This window comes from Schistocerca americana, chromosome 2 (genome assembly GCF_021461395.2).
Source record: "Schistocerca americana isolate TAMUIC-IGC-003095 chromosome 2, iqSchAmer2.1, whole genome shotgun sequence".
Taxonomy (NCBI): Eukaryota; Metazoa; Arthropoda; class Insecta; order Orthoptera; family Acrididae; genus Schistocerca; species Schistocerca americana.
The window spans coordinates 706,888,189-706,908,249 of record NC_060120.1 but is presented as its reverse complement, the minus strand read 5'-3'; the positions used below and the strand labels follow the sequence as shown (position 1 = coordinate 706,908,249).

Sequence of the window (20,061 nt, the reverse complement as noted above, 5' to 3'; positions counted from 1 at the left end):
ATTGGTGGCAGATGTTGAAGTGGAGGTACTACTGGTTGTTGGTACGTTTGATGTGGGCGGGGATACTGATGTAGCCATCTTTGAGGTGGAGATCAACATTGAGGAAGGTGGCTTGATGGGTTGAGTAGGACCAGGTGAAGCAAATGGGGGAGACAGTGTTGAGGGTCTGGAGAAAATGTGGATAGGGTGTCCTCACCCTCTATCTAAATCATGAAGATGTCATCAGTGAATCTGAACCAGGTGGATTTCTCTAGATCGCCCTCGAATGGGAGAAGTAATTGTACATGAAGGTGTAGTTGGTCATGATGACTAGGAAGGAGGTTGTGGGTTTGGAATCCATTGAGTGTTGCAAAAGGCACTGCTCAGTAGTGATAAGGCCATGGGTATTAGGGATGTTAGTGTAAAGGGAGGTGGCATCAACAGTGATGAGCAGGACATCATGTATAAACGATCAGGAGAGTTGGAAGAGGAAGTTGTTGGTATATGTATACAGGAGGGAGGTTGCAGGTAACATGCTAAATGTGTTGATCTCTGAGAGCAGAGATTATCTCAGTGGGGGCACAGTAACTGGCCACAATGGGTCATCCTTGATGGTTGGGTTTACAGACTTTAGGAAGCATGCAGAAGGTAGGAGTGTGCAGAGTGGTAGGGGTGAGGAGAGAGATGGACTCTGGGAAGAAGTTCTGGAATGGGCTTAAGGATTTGAGGAGAGGCTGGAGACCCTGCTTGATTTCTGGAATGGGTCACTGTGGCAGGGTATGTAGGTGGCTACAGCTCGCAGAGTCCTTCTGCCTGGTAATCCTTGCAGTTCAAAATAACAGTGATGGAGCCTTTGTCAGCAGATAGGATTATAAGGGCAGTAGTGATGGATCACAGCTGGATGGAGGAGTGAACAGAGTCAGGCAAGGTTCAACACAGGTCTATGGTTAAGTCTGATTGGTAGAGTTGGCAGGCAAGAAGTGTTTCGACTGTAGGGACCGGAAGAAGGAGAGAAAGTCTTTAACAAGTTCTGCATGATTCAGTTTGAGAGTGGGGCAAAAGGTGGGCCCTTTGGCAATTACTGATACTTCTATGAGGCTAAGGCTTTTGGAGGAAAAGTTCACAACTGTGTTTCGGATCTGTTTAGGTTCTGGATTCTGTTTGATTATGGGAGGGAGGTTCTGAGGGTGGGGTAAACATAACAGGTCTGCCTACCACTATCCACCATCTCTACAACAACCTCCAAACCTCCCCAACATTCCCTCATCACTGACAAACACTGCCTCACAAACTTAAGTGTCCATTAACTCCCTGACCCCCCCCCCCTCCCACCCCCCTCCCTCCTTTTTCATAAACGGTAGTTGGATCTAGATCTGAGTGATCTGCATCTCCTTTTCCAATCTATCCCTCTTCTTCTCTGTGGAATGAACATACAAGTTATGCATAGTTTTTCCTACTTATATGTGTCTCTACTGGGAATTACTTGAAATTTTGCCTCCTGAAGTAAATACTGATTAGCCATTCTCTCCCCTGGTGATTTTACTGTTTTCTTTTTGTTAGAAATGCACAACACAAGTCCTGACAAAAAAGCCAATAAGGAAGCCATCCCATCATATACTTTGTCTGTTATCCAATTACGAGGGTAGTCTTGCGTAATGGAGTATGATAACTGCATAGACAAATTTTTAATGTTTTCTATAGTATCCCTGTCCACCAGAAATAATGTTAACCTATGAAAAGATTCTAGGCTAAAGAAGACATCGATAACAATAGCATATATGCTTCAATGGAACTTGAATAGATTCACAAACCAACTGGATGACCTTAAAGTTTAAACACAGGGAGGTACAATTTAGACCATCTAATGCTCGCCATTAAGACGCTAAAATCTCCACAGTAAGGATGTCTCTCTTGAGGAAAGAGCTGAAGACACTTTGGCTTTGTGTTGGTCAGTAATAGGTCATGGGTCTTTGAAAGTAATTACTTGTTCCATCTATCTTCTGCCATTCCATTCAACAGATCAGCTCTTAATGAGATTATCAAACAAATTCCACACCCTTTTCTCCTTTTCAGAGATTATAGATTTTATCATTGCCACAGCCTTATGTTGCCTTCCTCACCTTTTTGTGAGGGCACTACTGAATGAGAAAATACTGGTTAAATATAGCTTTTGCATTCAAATATCACTTGATTTAAATTGAAAGCACGGATTTCAGTTGTTTCAATACGAGAGAAGGAAACCTGCTGTTCACCATATAGCGGAGATGCTGAGTCGTGATAGGCACAAAAAAAGATTCACACAATCTGCCTCATAGTCACAATGACTGCCTCACAGCCTGTGCCATATAGATCCTTCCCACCAACACCAGCTTTTCTGAATTGCGCAGGTGGGAACTTTCCCTGCAATACATCCTACATTCCCATAACCCTCCTGGCCTCAACCTTCGTTAGTCACTGTCCTCACCCATCCAGCCCCCTCCCTGTTCCCATTCCAGCACTACACAGCCATCATTTCATTGCCACACCCAGTCTTTTTATTTTATTTTTATTTTTATTTCTCTCCTTTCTGCTACTTACCCCTTCCCCCCTCCACACCTTCTCTCCTGCACTCTGTCTAAACTGCAACACTTCACTGTCCGCCACTCCCACCACACTATACCTCCCCCTCCCTGCCCCAGCCTCCTCCTTACCCCCACCCAGTCGCCACTCCCATCATGCATTGGTGTGGCTACTCACAGCATAGTTTCAGCTCTCTGAGACTGCAGACGTGTGTGCAAGTTGTGCTTGCGTGAGTGTGTGTGTGTGTGTGTGTGTTTGTGTGTGTGTGTGTGTGCGCGCGCGCGCGCGCGTGTGTGTGTGTGTGTGTGTGTGTGTGTGTGTGTGTGTGTGTGTGTGTGTGTGTGTGTGTGTGTGTGTGTGTGTCTACTGCTGACAAAGGCCTTAATGGCTGAAAGCTATGATTGCGTGAATCTTTTTATTGTGCCTATTGTGACCCAGCATCTCCGCTATATGGTGAGTAGCAACTTTCCTTCTCTCGTATTGTTACATTCCATCCTGGATTTTCCATTGTTAGATTTCAGTTGTTTATTATATACAAACTATAAAATTTAGAGACACATTGCACATGTCACTGGATAGAGGAAGGTGCAGAATTTTGACACAACTGCACTGTTTTTACTAGCAACTACACCACAAGAGAAATAATTTTGTGTGTTGGACTTTATACAAAGTCAATCCATTGTTCAATTGCAGCGTTCATTCTGTTGTCGATTCAGGAAGAAGCCCATATGAACAAGCAGATTTATGACTGGCATACAAAATTCTTTGAAGCTGGTTGCATATGCAAAGGGAAGAGCACAGGTTGGCCATGCACATCTGAATACAATTTTGAGAGTACCGAAAATGCTTTTACATGGAGCCCTCAGAAAACCACAGGACAGGCTTTCCAGGAACTTCAACTTCCTCAGACAATGGTGTGGTGGTTAAAAAATAATGTCTGCATATGAAGCCTTATAAGATGCAGTTACTGCAGCAATCATGTCCCAGCAATCATAACAGATGTATGAATTTTACATTTCAGTTCTCCAAGATTCAACAGAGGACACTTTTTCCAAATGACTCATCTTTTGGAATGAACTAATATTCCACCTATCAGGTAAAGTAAACTTCCAGAATGAAAGAATGTGGGGGTTACAAAATACTGATGTCATTGTAAAATGTGGAAGAGAGTTATCAAAACAGAATGTCAGTATTTTAAACATAGCTGCACAACAGCAACAGTTCCACGTAATAAAATTATAAACAGCCGACCAGTTGCAATGGATAAAGAATTCTTTACCTAGGTTTCAACAAATTTAAATTTGTCTTCTTCAGAAGGTGGCCTAAGGACAATGAACATCATAGCTTACATTAGAAAGGTATGAAACTTAAGTCAAGAATAGATTTTAATCCAAATTAGAGAGTTCCTGCATTACAAAAATATGAGAACAACGACTGGTACTTACAATTTTACATTAGTATGGACTGATGTATTGTCGCCGTTTTTACAAATGTCTGCATAGATCCATTTGTCAAAATTAAAATATAGCCCTAAAAATAGGGTTTGTCATGTAAATATAAATTAGTACATGGATGTTGCAGAGCTCACAACCGACTGAGTGTAATTGGCCGGCGTAGTTACTCTGTAGCCAGGGCAGGTGGCGCTCATGGCGCGAACGATGTGCCGATTGGCGTCCAAAAGCAATGTGTAAATTATCAGTATTAATAACGTCCTTAGATAAAGTAACTATAAAAAGAAGGAAAGCATTTAACACTCCCGTTATAACAGTATGGGAGCCTTGGTACAATAAATGCAGTTATACATCAAAAAGGCAGGTGGCACTTACGCCGAGAGAGTTACGTACAGTGGCATATACAGCCAGAATATAAAAATTACATTACAATATTAGTGAAGCCCACACACTGTATATATGTCAGACCTTTAAAATTGACAATAATGGCTGTCTTAAGAGCCATTATTGTCAATTTTAAAGTTCTGACATATATACCTTTAAAATTGACAATAATGGCTGTCTTAAGAGCCATTATTGTCAATTTTAAAGTTCTGACATATATACTGTGTGTGGGCTTCACTAATATTGTAATGTAATTTTTATATTCTGGCTGTATATGCCACTGTACGTAACTCTCTCGGCGTAAGCGCCACCTGCCTTTTTGATGTATAACTACATTAATTGTACCAAGGCTCCCATACTGTTATAACGGGAGTGTTAAATGCTTTCTTTCTTTTTATAGTTACTTTATCTAAGGACGTTATTAATACTGATAATTTACACATTGCTTTTGGACGCCAATTAGCACATCGTTCGCGCCATGAGCGCCACCTGCCCTGGCTGCAGAGTAACTACGCTGGCCGATTACACTCAGTCGGTTGTGAGCTCTGCAACATCCATGTACTAATTTATATTTACGTTACAAACCCTATTTTTAGGGCTATATTTTAATTTTGACAAATGGATCTATGCAGACATTTGTAAAAACGGCAATGATACATCAGTCCATACTAATGTAAAATTGTAAGTACCAGTCGTCGTTCTCATATTTTTGTAATGCAAGAACTCTCTAATTTGTGTTAAAATCTATTCTTGACTTAAGTTTCATACCTTTCTAATGTAAGCTATGATGTTCATTGTCCTTAGGTCACCTTCTGAAGAAGACAAATTTAAATTTGTTGAAACCTAGGTAAAGAATTCTTTATCCATTGCAACTGGTCGGCTGTTTATAATTTTACTAAAACAGAATGTGTTTTGAGCTGCCTCTGTTCACAAAGTTTATAGAAACTCTGACAGGAATGTCATACCTGGACATTGTAATATACAAAGACTTAATGAAAACTTCAATTCCCTGATTGTGTAGTACAATAACTCACATTAAAATGATTGGTATTGTGGTGATTTGTGAATTTCATAAAAATGACACTAAATTGGAGACTAATTAGCAGACACTATTACAAAATAAAACAAATGATGATGTATTTTAACAAACTGTGGCTTTCACTGTAGTAATGGGAAAGACTTGAATTAGTGAAAATGGTAGGAATAAAATATATGGTATTAATCATCAACTGTAATTATTCAAATAAGTGTACTTTTACAAATGTAGTTTACTCATTCAAGAAGTTATTCTGTTGCTTACAAATGAAGGCACATATTGTAAAACATAAATTTAGAAAGAAAACTGTAAAGAACATTCCATCTTAATGACTTTATTAATTAAACTCATGTTGTTGTAACCAGATATACACCTAATTTTAAAATTCTAGGCATCTGTTACAAATTCTGTCAATCAAAACTCATTTCTTTTACCCTCTTAGCTTCAATTATTGTTAGGAATGCAAGTCGTTGTGTAGTTAGCATGTATTAATTAATTTTGTGAAGTTCATTATTGTACTCATTTTAGATGGAATTTTCACACTTAAAAACATTTTTACTTTACAAAATTCACATATTATTCAATTCTGTAATTTTACATGTATTATTCTGTGTAATCAGAACATCTTAGCTTTGGAACTTTTAATTGCAAATATGATTAAAAATGTTGTCATTAAGTAATAATGGTCTAAGTGACCAGCCATTATTTAGAATATATAAATAGGGAAGCAGCGAGGCTGCTGGGACGGGCAGTTTGAGCTGATATCTCGAAGTGTAACCTGTGTTAGTTACTTGAATATTATTTCACTAAGATTTAAAGTTGTGAAAAAGTATGTTTCTTATTTGTGAACCAGTCAATTGTTTTACGAAGACATACTGTACAACTTGGCCTCTTTGCAATGTGTCATGATGGATTTGATCAGCTGTTACAAACGGAAGAATAAATGTTTAAAAACTGGAACCGATCACTTTCACTGTAAACCACACACTTCATGAAGATCCAGGCAATCTACAAATATTTCAGTTATGTGGAGAAAAATTTTGTTTTAACATTCTACTTATGATTCTAGATAACATCAGATGACACACTTTTGATAAGTCAGTTCATCTGTCTTTGAAGTTTTGAGGATTACCTTACCGACAAGTAGATAATAATTAAGTAGAAGTGTTAAAACATGCTGGAAAATTGGTTGTTTCCTCAACATCACAAAGATTCCAATGATATCATTTTTTATGCATAATGGTGGCCCACCTCACTTTCACCTTGAGGTGCAGCATTATCTTAACAAACCATAGCACAATGGTGGATTAGAAAAGGTGGACAACAGGATACATTAATTGCTTTTAGCCTCCCAGATCACCAGACCTCACATCTTGTGATATTTTTTCTGTTGGGTGCATAAAAGATGGAGTCATTGTCCCACCTAAGGCAGCTACTCTTCAAGAGCTGAGAAATCTAATTGCTGAAGTTGTCAATTCAATAAACAGGGACCTGTTGATTCATGTGTGTAGTGAAATAAACAAACATTTTGATGTTTCTCATGAAGCCCATGGTGCTCATGTTGAATATATAGCACACTGTTTGTGTGAACATAAAACTATAAACCTTCCTGTATTGAGTTCTGTGTATAATATGTTTACATCCATCAAGTTTGTACATAATAAATGATTGAAATATGTTCTTTCTTTTTGAATCACTCTGCATAGTTCATCTGCTTGTAGCATCCAATTCAGTCTTCTTATCTTCCATTCATCTTCCAAAGAGCCCATGCCAATCCTGGCATGGACTCTTTAATAAGATAGAACAGTGCTTTCTAGAAGCTGCACATATGGATTATATATGATGTGATCTGGATATGATAGAGCAAATTAGCTATATTTAAATACAAAGACAGTACAATGATACAAAAGTAGTCACAATTCCAGAGAATAAGGGTGAAGGGCAAATGAGGAATTGAAGAAAGCCATTGAATGCCAGAGCAGGAGTTCCTTTCAATCATTCTAAAAAGGCTGAAGGATTATGAAACTCACACATGAAAACTTCTGGTACAGGCAGATGACTATTAATCAAAGCTGTCAAAACAATGAAGAGCTATTAATTTCTTCATTAGGTATAGCACAGGCAATTGCATAATGTCTTTGTTACATGGTAACAGACAATGACAAAGAACCATCAGGGTGTATACATGGACAAGGAAAAAATATTCCAAGATTTTTCCCAGATATCCCAGTTAAAAATATACTTCTTCCTGGGTGAAAATACACATTTTCTAGGTCAAGTGACAGAATGTTAGTTTCTGAAGCACTGAGATTCAGATTGGGATGCACTTTAGTAATCATAGCTAATGTCATGTGATCACGCCAGCTGATGATAGTAGATATTCAGAGTATAGGACACATGACATAGTCAGCCAATAGCAACCAACATCACTGTTCAGTGGCACAAACACATGAATAGGCAAAGTTAATCATTTAAATTAATATACATAGTGTAGCTACAAGAAAAGCTAAAGTTTCACATATAATACTGGTCTTTTTTGCACATGTTACATTTTAATATACATCACACAAATGTGCCACTAAAATTTCAAATAATACATAAATGTCTGGGCTTGAAATTCTTCTAAGTGGTTGGCCCTCAGAGTGTTAAGCTTTAAATGAGAATCAAACACTCTATTATTTGAGAAATTCAAAGCACATTTGCACATGTAACATAATTCATCTTTCATAAAATGAAAATTACTTTGAAAGTAACACTTTTCAATCACCATTTGCAGTATTTTCCCACAAACTGTTAGAATTCGTTTTTTCGGTTGTCAGAGAGCACCAGAAAACGGTGTTACTGGACATGCACAGCTACAATGATGTAGAAAGCCCACATGTTCATACCTATATAGCATTAAGAGGTGTTACATTATGTCGTTAATGAAACAGAACATCAGAGAGTACTCCAGCACCATTGGAATTTCGTAAACAAGACTAAAATGAATAATTCGGCTGAAAGTGCACATTCATATGTCCAGATTCACAAAGAAGTAGGCCTCAACCTGATATTAAGCATTTCAGAGTGGTTTTTGGGCTGCAAATTTTCTTGGAGTACCAGTATTGTATTATCTCATGTTTGGTTCCTTAATATGGCATAACACCATATGTGGCAGGAGATAAAAACGGGCACTTGTAATTTATCAAATAGTTTGCACTAGCCAATACTGTAGAATGAAACAATTTGTTTCAAATAAATTGACTGCCTCTGTGGGAAAGATTAATAAAAACCAAATTCCTTTAGTGAATCAACAAAAAAAGCTTCAGTGTTCCGCAGGGTAATTAATGCTTGACTGCCGAAAACCTGGAAATAAATCAGGAAACTAAAACCAATAACATATTTTAGCCTTCCCTAAGTATGTGAATGTATTATAGTTCTCTTGATACCTCTCAGCCACAGAAATCCGTTTTGCTTTCATTTGACATGAGAGTTGTAAATGAAGAGGAAACAGAAAAATCACTAAACCTCAACACAGATCACATGGAGTTTATAACATGGAGACTACCGCCCTCTCCACTGCAACTCAGACTGGTCTGCACATGCACGAATCTGGCAGCTTGGACTCACCAGAAGAAATTTTCCGGCTAGTGTCTGGCTGCTTGTTGCTACTACTGCTACAGCTTATAGCCTTACTTCAAGTAACAATAAGCGGGAGCAGATACTGCTCATATGTGACTCAACCACGCATGCACATGAGCCCACTGGCAACTGCTCAAATGAACCTCATGTAAACCAATGCTGATGCGGTCATTGGAAGCAATTTGTTGTTATGAGGTATTGCATAATCTTCACTCTAATGCCTTTGGCACATTTTGGTGTTGGCATACACTTGTGTGTGCACTGTGTTTTGTTCTTGGAAATGGCACATTTCCTTTGCAACTTAAACACATTTCCTTTGCAACTTAAGTTTATTTTGGTTTTCTTTCCCTTGTTTATGTTTTATTGCTGCAGTATCATCCTGCACCAGTGGGCTAAAGTAAAATTCTTTGTTAGAGTATCAGTTCTTACCAGTCAAAATTACAAAAATTTAACTGAAAACTAAAGCAATGAATACTAAAAAATTCCTGAGTTTTTCCCAGTTTACTCCTGGATGAAAAGATTCCCAGGATTCTCCTTCATCTCATGGTTGTCCCGGGGCATACACACCCTGTACATATCTATCGCAGAAAGAAGGACAACATTTGCCATCCAGTTCCAGCAATGGAGAGATATATAATAGCTGCTATTGTATGTGAAAATTGAATCTTCATTTGTGTCTAAAGATGTGGTGCCACAAGCTTATGGCACTCAGTATTGTATTCTGAATAATAAATCTAAAGAGACACTTCTTGTCCATTTCAGTCAGATTCAGTATTAGGGATTAACACCTTAACTCTTGAACCTTTTGGAAGCTTTTCATTTCTCTCCTAGAACTAAAAGAAACTGAGTTTCCATTACCAGCTGCATACTACAGACCCTTGAATATATGGTATATCAGTATCTAATCTCACATTACAGAAACTCATAAGTGACCCTGAAATATTGATGGTCTCTTTGTCGACCACGTGTGGCAGACCATTCACATTTTCGTGGGGGAAGTTACATTTAAACAGGCTGCCAGTGAACCACACACTCTCCACATCTTGCCTTCTTTTTATGTAGGATGCTATGATGTCACAAAAGGACACCAACTTCACTTCAATTCACTGCATGTAAATGTAATCCACCATGCATCTTTTAAAGATACTACACACTGAACTCTGTCCCAGATCTCAGAAGACTTGCAGTGAGACCACAACTATGTATTTGCATGATGTTTTTGAGAAAATGATAGAAACTGTTAACAAGTGATCTACCTTTTTGTAAAAAAGCCAATTCAGTTATCTGATGGAACAGAGTCTGCTGAAGTAAACTCACAGGATAAAAAGATATGTACAATTTTATTACTCTATGTATCATGTTTTACTCATTTATTGAATGTCTGTAATGTTCTATGCCACCTTTTGACAACTAGGGGACACAACAGACGCTACCCTCGGTTCAGAACATACCATTCTATGGTTAATGAAGATCATGTGGTTTAATTGGAACTAGCTATTTAGAGGCTTTCCTAGGCAAGAAAAACTTTGTAGGGATATTATTCTACATTGAAAAGTTCTATGTATAGGTATAACATTAGAAAGAAATTGTCATAACTAGAGCTTGTGTGGTTGCCTTTCATTGTTACCACATTTCTTCCTCTCAAAAATATTTCTTTCGTTGTAATGTTGGAGCATAGTCCAAAGTCAGTTTGCACACTAGAATGTTGTCACATGGAATAACATGCAAAGTTTAACTCTTTGCTTCTTGGAGAAAAGTGTCATTACAACACCTCAGTTTCAGTGACAGAATTATTGAGTTTTGAAAGTACATAAAACTTTTGTGTTAAACTGAGTATAAAATTCACCTAGCAATCATACCTGTGACCCCTAACAACACTGAAGGCCATGAACATTCTGAAGTGTCTCAATGGAAGATACAGGGGTGGACTTCCACCCCTGTTTTATAGAACAGTCATCTTGTCCAAGCTTTGTTATGGGTGTGCTATTCAGATCATTTGGAGATCTAACTACCAGAAAAAATTATGTAGGACTCTCTATTCTACCAACAGTTCACAGAAATGTAATTCTATTGGGTACACCAGCACCCACAGCAACCAGATTGTGGATGCAGAAGTCAGTCAAGCTTGTCACAAAACAGCAATGGCATTACATGATATTTCAAAGCATTTAGCGATGTTACTGACGAACATGATGTATACAATTGTGCAAACTGGCTGGAAAAAAAACACTAGAAATTTTGATTTAGTGACCAACTGACAGCAATATACTACCTCAGAGGAAATGGGGTTATTTTAACTCATGATACATATGACACTTCACTCTAGCTCATGGTTTCCTACTTACTTTGTGAAGAACCACCAGAATGTGACACTATTAACAGAGCACCACATTTCAACTAGATGTGATTTGTACACTGACAGAGAGAGACATCAAATGTTTTTGCAGAAGAATTACTTTCTACTTTAGGTGATAATGTTGTCATTGTCAGATGTATTTTGAACTATTGTGAGACAATGAACCTTCATTGTAAAATCATAAGATGGCAAACAAAACAGATTATCAATTTATTTTAATTTTCTGACAAATACCACCTGCTTGGTGTTTGTATATTCTGACTTAGTGTACTCATGCATTTTGTGTGCTTTAAACTTATTTTTACTATTTCATATTGTAATTATTATTATTTTACTCTTATAATTCATTAATGAAACTGTTTTAGTGGTTCTAAATAGAATTTGGAATACAGTATCTTAAAGCCAACCACAACATCCACATCCATCTTTAAAAACCTAATTCAGATGTAAAGCATTAAATACTCACGTAATAAAGTTGCCTGAAACACTTACGTTTGAAACAACAGCAGTGTAGGTGAGCCCCTGAAGAATCCCATACCAAGCTCCAATATCTTCTACACGTTCTGCCAGTGGACGTCGAGCTTGGGTCAACATTTTATATGCATCCAATCGAATCTCACCAATGTTGTTTAGCAATGCAAACAGAGGAGCCAAAGGAAATGCAGCCACAAAAAGAGTTACAAAACCATACTGAATTACTGAAACATAAGAATACATAAGAGATATACAGAAATGATACTTAAATACTTTGTTTTATGAATAATTTGTATTTATTTTGTAATTACAGAATATGATGAAGAACATGGGTAGTATTTATGAATATGATACATGATAAAATAGTTTTGCAAGCAAATTATTGTTTACATGAACAAACCGAAAAGGTTGAAACATTTTTTTTTTAGATTTTTTCACTATGTGAAGCAAGATGCAGTAACTATATTCAGTACTGGTACTATACTGGCACTTTGTTATCTATTTTGCATCTGTAATTCTCTCTCTTAACTTCATTCCTGTTTTGACTATGTGTGATCTCTCATGTAAGACTTCTTACAGCTTTTGGTACACTTTTACCCTCTCATTTTCTTGAGTAGAAGAAATTTAACTTCTAATAAGTCAGTATATGGCAATATGAGTAATATATGCATGATTTATCTATAGATGCTTGAATTAGAGGCAGCTGCTACACTTAAGAGAGAGCATTCCTGACCACTGTGGATGGAATAGTCTGTCATGTCAATTGATTAAATTATTGTCAGGCTTTGTATTGGTCATCACCATTGCAGATGATTCCTGGATGGTCAAATTATATGAATTTATCTGATCACAGACAGATCATATGATTCTCAGTGCACACAATCCATCATCTCTGAAATTCTGCAGATACTGAAGTTTTCATATGGTTCCATGCCAAGGATGTAGTGTGTCTACAAGTCAGGAGATACACTGCTGCCATAGTCAGCTGACATGGGCAACTGTGTGTTATTCAGTGTTGGACAACAATAACCAGTGAGACTCATCACATTTCACAGAGCACACAGACTAGTATAGACAAAAGAACACCACTCTTTGACACTCCACATGTGGGAACAGGTTGCTTGGACTGATGGATCACACCAAATGATGGCACACATAAATGGCAGGGTTTGATTACACTGAAAAATACAAGATACTCCTCCCTGTTTGGCAACAGTGCAACATCCATGCAGGTGGTTATGGTATATGAGGGATTTTCATAGGGGACAAAATGAGGCACCTGATTTCTTGCCATTGTGTCTCTGATGAACAACATAAAGAACCTAACACATGGTCATGTGGATGCCATAGGTGACTAGTACCTTAAGCAAAACAATGCACCACCTGATTATCCTCAAAATGTGCCAGAAAGGTTTGAGAAACACATAAAGGACATGAGGAGTGCTAAAGTGGCCCATCACATCATCTGACATCATTTGTATTGAGAACATCTGGGATGTCATCAAAGGAGATAGTTGCTCTGGACAGTTTCCACGAATTATGAGAGATGGTTATACAGTCACAAGTAATGATATAAAAATAACTGCATGAGGCTCAATGGTCTACTGCAAATCTTTCAACTGGACTTCCCTAGCTACCTCAAGAATCCCACAGGGGAAAGGGGGTCCTATAGTTGAAACCTACTGCTGGATGTGGAGTCTGAACCATGTGTCATTCCTGGTAAGCCTTTACATCATTTGAGAGGAAGGTTAGGGTAAAGGAACACTAAAATATATTGTAGTTCAATTGGGATTTTATCCAGTGGCCTTTAAGTTTCCAGGCATGTGTTTTACTACTAGGCTGCATGGCCTGACATGGATCAAAGTGACCCCAATAATTTTCGGTCTCTCACAGAATTAATGATATCATGCACTGCAGTCATCACCACAGCAAATGAAGGAGGGGGGGGGGGGGGAGTAATTTTTTAAATCAATTTCCTGAATTTTGATATTTTGAAGATATGGTTACTATAAACAGCCACACCACCATGTTGACGTAATTTTCAGTGCCTTGTTTAGGTACTCAGTATGTTTGTGGTATTCACCTTCCAGTTCCATCATACAATGCTCAGAAACACATAAAACTTTCTCAACAAGGAATAATAACACAGCAGATTTTAAATTGGGAAATTGAACTTCTTTTTCACTATACTTTTGCATAACAATATTTTTGGCTGTATGGTACTGATAACTGTTTCATCCTTCAGGTCAGTGTCAACACCAGTCTTACAGCTGTTGTTATCTCTTGTCTCTTGCTTCTTAATAACTGAATTAGCATATTTTGTATTTTATAAAAAGATTATGCAGAAAATTTTCTCTTTTGTAGCTTTTGTGCCATTTTTCACTTCAGTCAAGTGAAACCTGTCCTTTTCTCAGTATATAACATTCTGTGTTCATACCTACAATGTCACATGTAACACAGGAACTGAAATTCTACTTTTCAATACTTTTTGGGCATTTTAATTTGATCCTTGTGCCTTAATCTGTGCTGAACAACAACCCATGAGCGAATTTTTGTCTGGTCCTTTATTTAGAAATCCTTCACAGGAATTCTTTTTAGTGAAATCTTTTTCTCCTGTTTTGTATCATTTGACAGTATAGATTTGCCAGTATAGTTATGCCACTTTGCAGTTTATCAACTTTCTCACAACAACTTTGATCTTTAGTACAGATAAGTGTTGATTTTCTGATGCACTCTAGTCTTTCATATTTTATATTGTTCATTGAGTTTATGATATTTATCTGTGTATTTTAAGAGAATTGTTTGGAAAGTCTTCTAAAAAATGTGGAACATCATTTTCAATTGTCTCTACTGTTTCTCTTCTCATATTTCTTGATGCATTTGATGCTTTTTCACTATGTTCTGCTGATTACAGTACCAACATTTATAACCTGGAAGCTGTAGCTACACTATGTGATCAAACGTATCTGGACACCTGGCTGAAAATGACTGACTAGTTTGTGGTGCCATCCATCGGTAATGCTGGAATTCAGTGTGGTGTTGGCCCACCCTTAGTCTTGATGACAGCTTCCACTCTCACAGGCATATGTACAATCAGGTGCTGGAAGGCTTCTTGGGCAATGGCAGCCCATTCTTCACAGAGTGCTGTGCTGAGGAGAGGTATTGATGTGGGTCAGTGAGGCCTGGTATGAAGTCAGAGTTCCAAAACATCCCAGAGGTGTTCTATATGATTCAAGTCAGGACTCTGTGCAGGCCAGTCCATTACAGGGATGGTATTGTTGTGTAACCACTCCACCACAGGCTGTGCATTACGAACAGGTGACCAATCGTGTTGAAAGATGCAATCATCATTCCCAAATTGCTCTTCAACACTGGGAAACAAGAAAGTACTTCAAACATTAATGTAGGCCTGTGCTGTGATAGTGTCACACATAAAAACAAGGGGTGCAAGCCCCCTTCATGAAAAACATGACCACACCATAACACCACCGCCTCCGAATTTTACTGTTGTCATTACGGTCACTGGCAGATGACATTCACTGGGCATTCGCCATACCCACACCCTGCCACTGGATCACCACATTGTGTACCATGATTTGTCACTACACATAACGTTTTTCCACTGTTCAGTCATCCAATGTTTATGCCCCTTACACCAAGCGAGGCATTTTTTGGCATTTACCAGTGTAATGTGTGGCTTATGAGCATCCGCTCGACTATGAAATCCAAGTTTTTTCACCTCCTGGCTGCTGTCATAGTACTTGCAGTGGATCCTAATGCAGTTTGGAATTCCTGTGTGATGGTCTGGATAGATGTCTGCCTAATACACATTATGACCCTCTTCAACTGTCGGCAGTCTCTGTCAGTCAACAGACAAGGTCAGCCTGTACACTTTTGTGCTGTACATGTTCCTTCACGTTTCCACTTCACTATCATATTGGTAACAGTGGACCTAGGAATGTATAGTAGTGTGGAAATCTCGTGTTCAGATGTATGACACAAGGGACACCCAATCACCTGACCACATTTGAAATCCATGAGTTCCGTGGAGCTCCCTGTTCTACTCTCTCGTGATGTCTAATGACTAATGAGGTTGCTGATATGGAGTACCTGGCCATAGGTGGCAGCACAATGCACCTAATATAAAAAACATACTTTTTTGGGGGTGTCTGGATACTTTTGATCACATAGTGTATCACATACTTGCAATCACTGGTCAGTTCTTCACCAGGTTAATAAGAGTACTCATGAGTTCAACAAAGTCCAAATATCAGTTTACCTCCTAGCATCTTAAGTTGTTATCAGTGCTATGGATGTGTTGATGAAACTGATGAAACACAACAAGCAGAGGTTTGATTACAGTAGTTGTTTCACCATTCAGCCTCTTGGATGTCATGTCCAAGTAACAATACTCCCATACATTGGACATGGGAACTGACAGCTCCATTAAGCATTTTGGTTTCATTTTCCACTTGTTCTCAAAACAGGTGTGTCTCTATCATGTGATCTGCTTCTCCTCCTAAACCTATCTTCCTTTCCTCCCTGAGAAAGGAACTTACAGTTTTAAAAGCCTATTTTTAATATGTTTATTGACAATAATGGAAATTCACCCCTTGAAGACGATAATTTAACAGTCAGTCTGTTTCCTTGTAATCTATGGCATTCTCAAGTTAATTCTCATTTTGATGCAATTTACTTGTTATCCCTTAGTTCCATTGCTCATCCAAAACGTACCTTTAAACTCTGTTTGATTTCTATATTTACTTTCACTCAACTCCATCTCTCTATGTGTATCTGCCTCCTTTTTAAATTCCTTCTTTTTATTATGCTTTTCTTTTACTATGTTTGAAGTAATTAGGTTTGTTCTTCCTTTATTTGGATATATTTCACCATATTTTTCTAATCTTTCTTACCCGCCCTAGTTTACCATTGCATCCTACATGCCTTATTCATCTTCCATTTTCATTTGCATTGAATAACTTCATTTTGGTTCAGTTTTCACTTCTGATCTATTAATTATGGCTGTTAACTGGTAAAAGTACAATGGAATTTGAATGTTAGCTGTACATTAATGGATATTTTTAAACAATACACTTTTTGTTACTTCTGGTTTTGTAATTAGAGTGTATTTCCCTTCTTCTCAGTTCACTTTCTTTTTCCTGTTTCTTATCCTTCTCTGCTGTATTACAGGAATCCTCAGTCAACACCTTGGTGGCAGTGCTATGAAAATGTATAAACAGCTCTTGAGTCTTTTGCTAGTACTGTCAAATACAAACATTTTACTGGTGAACTTTACCCACAGGCATGATTTACCTGAATGGTCATGTGTGAATAAGGACATTCACAGAATTAATGCGAAACTTAAAAGTAGTTGTAGGCTATTCAGCAATGTGAAATTAATTGACTCAAGCACACTTGACAGAGAATATTTTACGAAACATGGGCTTCACCTTAACAGAAATGGAAAGGCCAGGTTAGGAAACTTAATAAGGGAAGCAATTAAATGCAACTACAAAGTGACAGCCACTTAACTGGGATGGTATAATTCTCCAATAGCAGAAACACCAGCAAAAACAGGAGCAGCACGCAAATGGACCATCTAAAAAACAGTAGCAACAGAGGAACCTACTACTGAACCAACATTAGCAGCAGCAGAACTAACAACAGAAGCAATAGTTACAGCATCAAAAACCAACCAATCAGAATCATTAGCAGTCACAGCAACATCAGAAGCAGTAGTTCCAACATCAATAACCAAGCAACCAGAATCGCTGGCATTCACTGCAACAGCACACAGCAGCAGCAGTGGTAATAGGAGTAGTCATCACACCAGAAGAAGACAACCACCCTTGAGAAGCCAGGATTTTTGCTGGGGCAAAGCAGTGAACAACAGCACATAACAGGGAAAGAGATAAATGCTTGCAAGCAGAGGAATCTACAACAAGGATTTTTGGTACCCAGCCTCAGTTACAAGACTAACATAAGGCAGATACCTTCAGATACACCAACTTAGAAGTCTAACTGGCAACAGACTCACCTCCTCTGTCATCAACAGAAGAATAACCATGCCACCAGCTCATCTAAAGGATTTTTTAGCATCAGGTCTAAAGGGAAAGGCGCCACCAAGATAAGTGAAAACAAATGCCTAACAGTGTTTCACCAAAACATTCAAGCCATAAAGAACAAAGCACAACAGCTAGAAGTAGAATTGGAAAATTTTGATAGCCAAATTTTGTGTATCACTGAACACTGGTGCAAAGGGAAGGAAATTGAACACATTGCATTAGCCTCATTTGACCTTGCATGTTACTATAGCAGAATCTCAATGAATGGTGGAGGTTCATATATCTACGTAAAAAAAGGTATGTCATTTAAAGTTAGATATGATCTTTTAGATCTAGGTGAGGACAAACATTTCGAACTTTCCACTGTTGAAATAATAGGACCTAGCATACCAAAAAAATTAGTCATATTTTGTGTGTACCACTCTCCCAGCGGAGACATTGATATATTCTTCTCAAAACTGAATCAAAGCTTAGACAAGGTTTCTGGACCAAAAGCAAATGTAATTATCTGTGGTGACTTAAAGATTAATATGATGAAGCCTGATAAGGCTAGCAACATATATGTGAATATTCTAAGCTGTTAAGGAATATCCTCCCTTGTTAGTTGTCCAACTAGAATAACGAAAGAATCCTCCTCATCTATAGATCATGTATCTACAGATATTGGTAGTAAAAAATGTCATATTGTTGTCCAAAACCTGGGCCTATCAGACCACCTCTGCCAGATCTTAAAAACTAACATTCATGTAGAAACTCCTCCTAAACTTTGTACATATAAAAGAATGTTTTCCAAATCAGCCCTGTATCAGTTTAAATCCCAGCTAGAATATGAAGATTGGAGGGAAGTCTTTGCAGAAACCAATGCAAATCAGAAATTTATCAAGTTCATGTCAATTTTTAAACTCAGATTTGAAGAGATGTTTCCCAAAACTCTTTATCAAATTAAAACTACAAAGAGAAATCAATAGGTGACTACAGGTATCAAAAAATCCCCAGAAACTCTTAGATAGCTCAACTCCATAAAAAATAATCAATCTAACCCAGAAGTTCTGCAATTCTACAAAAAGTACAGGAAAATATACAGAAAGGTGTTGCTAGCCACAAAAAAACTTTCAAACAACAAAATATTACTTGAAGCTGAAAACAAGAGCAAAGCACCCTGGAACATCGTCAAACAGGAAACATCTAACTCTGCTAAAAAGGACCTCAATTCACATATTAAAAACAAAGATGTACCAGTAGTAACCCTAAAAAATTAGCTGATTTTGTAAACTCATATTTCAGTAGTATTGTAGAAAAATTACAGCAGAAATTTCCAGATATGTATGATTTACCTACTCAGAACCAGCCAAGAAACTCAATGGTGCTCTTGCCAACTACAGAAAGGGAAGTGGCACTAGTAGTACACCAACTAAAAAATAAAACTTCAGTAGGACTTGATGAAATCCCAGTCTGCGTAATTAAAGATTGTATAGACTCCATAAAGGGCCCATTAACAGACATAATTAATGAATCTTTCGAATCTGGACACTTTCCGGAGTACCTAAAACAAGCAAAAGTTATACCTATCCTTAAAAACAGAGATGTGGAAAATGTAGAGAACTACAGACCGATCTCTATACTGTCTATCATTTCTAAAATAATAGAAATACTAGTCAAAAAGAGACTGCTAAATTACCTGAATAAATATAATCTTCTTTCCAATGACCAATTTGGTTTTAGGCCCAGAAAAGTCACACAATCTGCTATAGCACAGTTCACTAAAGTAATTTTAGAAGCACTGGACAAAGGTGAAAATGTAAGTGGTATCTTTTTAGACTTGTCAAAGGCCTTTGATATGGTTGACCACAAAATCTTACTTCATAAGTTAGGCAAATAGGAATAAGACGTGTGACAAAGAAGTGGTTCAAATCATACTTGGAAAACAGAGTTCAACGAGTTGAGATATCACAAGTTTCAAACAATTCCCTTATAAAACATCTGTCTGACCCAGAAAATGTGAATATAGGCGTCCCACAGGGAAGTGTATTAGGCCCAATATTGTTTCTTATATACATTAACGTCTTCCCACAAAGTATCAGACATGGAGAAAAAATACTTTTTGCTGATGACAGCAACATAGTAATAACAGGTGAA

The 20,061-nt window shown here is 37.7% G+C and overlaps 1 protein-coding gene across 1 annotated transcript in view; it reads right to left on the bottom strand.

Moving 5' to 3' along the window:
* LOC124595810 (anoctamin-4) overlaps positions 1 to 20,061 on the bottom strand; it is a 148,502-nt gene that overhangs the window by 20,745 nt on the left and 107,696 nt on the right. Inside the window, exon 12 of the mRNA XM_047134704.1 lies at positions 11,879 to 12,084. Within this exon, the coding sequence (XP_046990660.1) occupies positions 11,879 to 12,084 (206 nt within the window). The remainder of the gene's footprint in view (positions 1 to 11,878; positions 12,085 to 20,061) is intronic.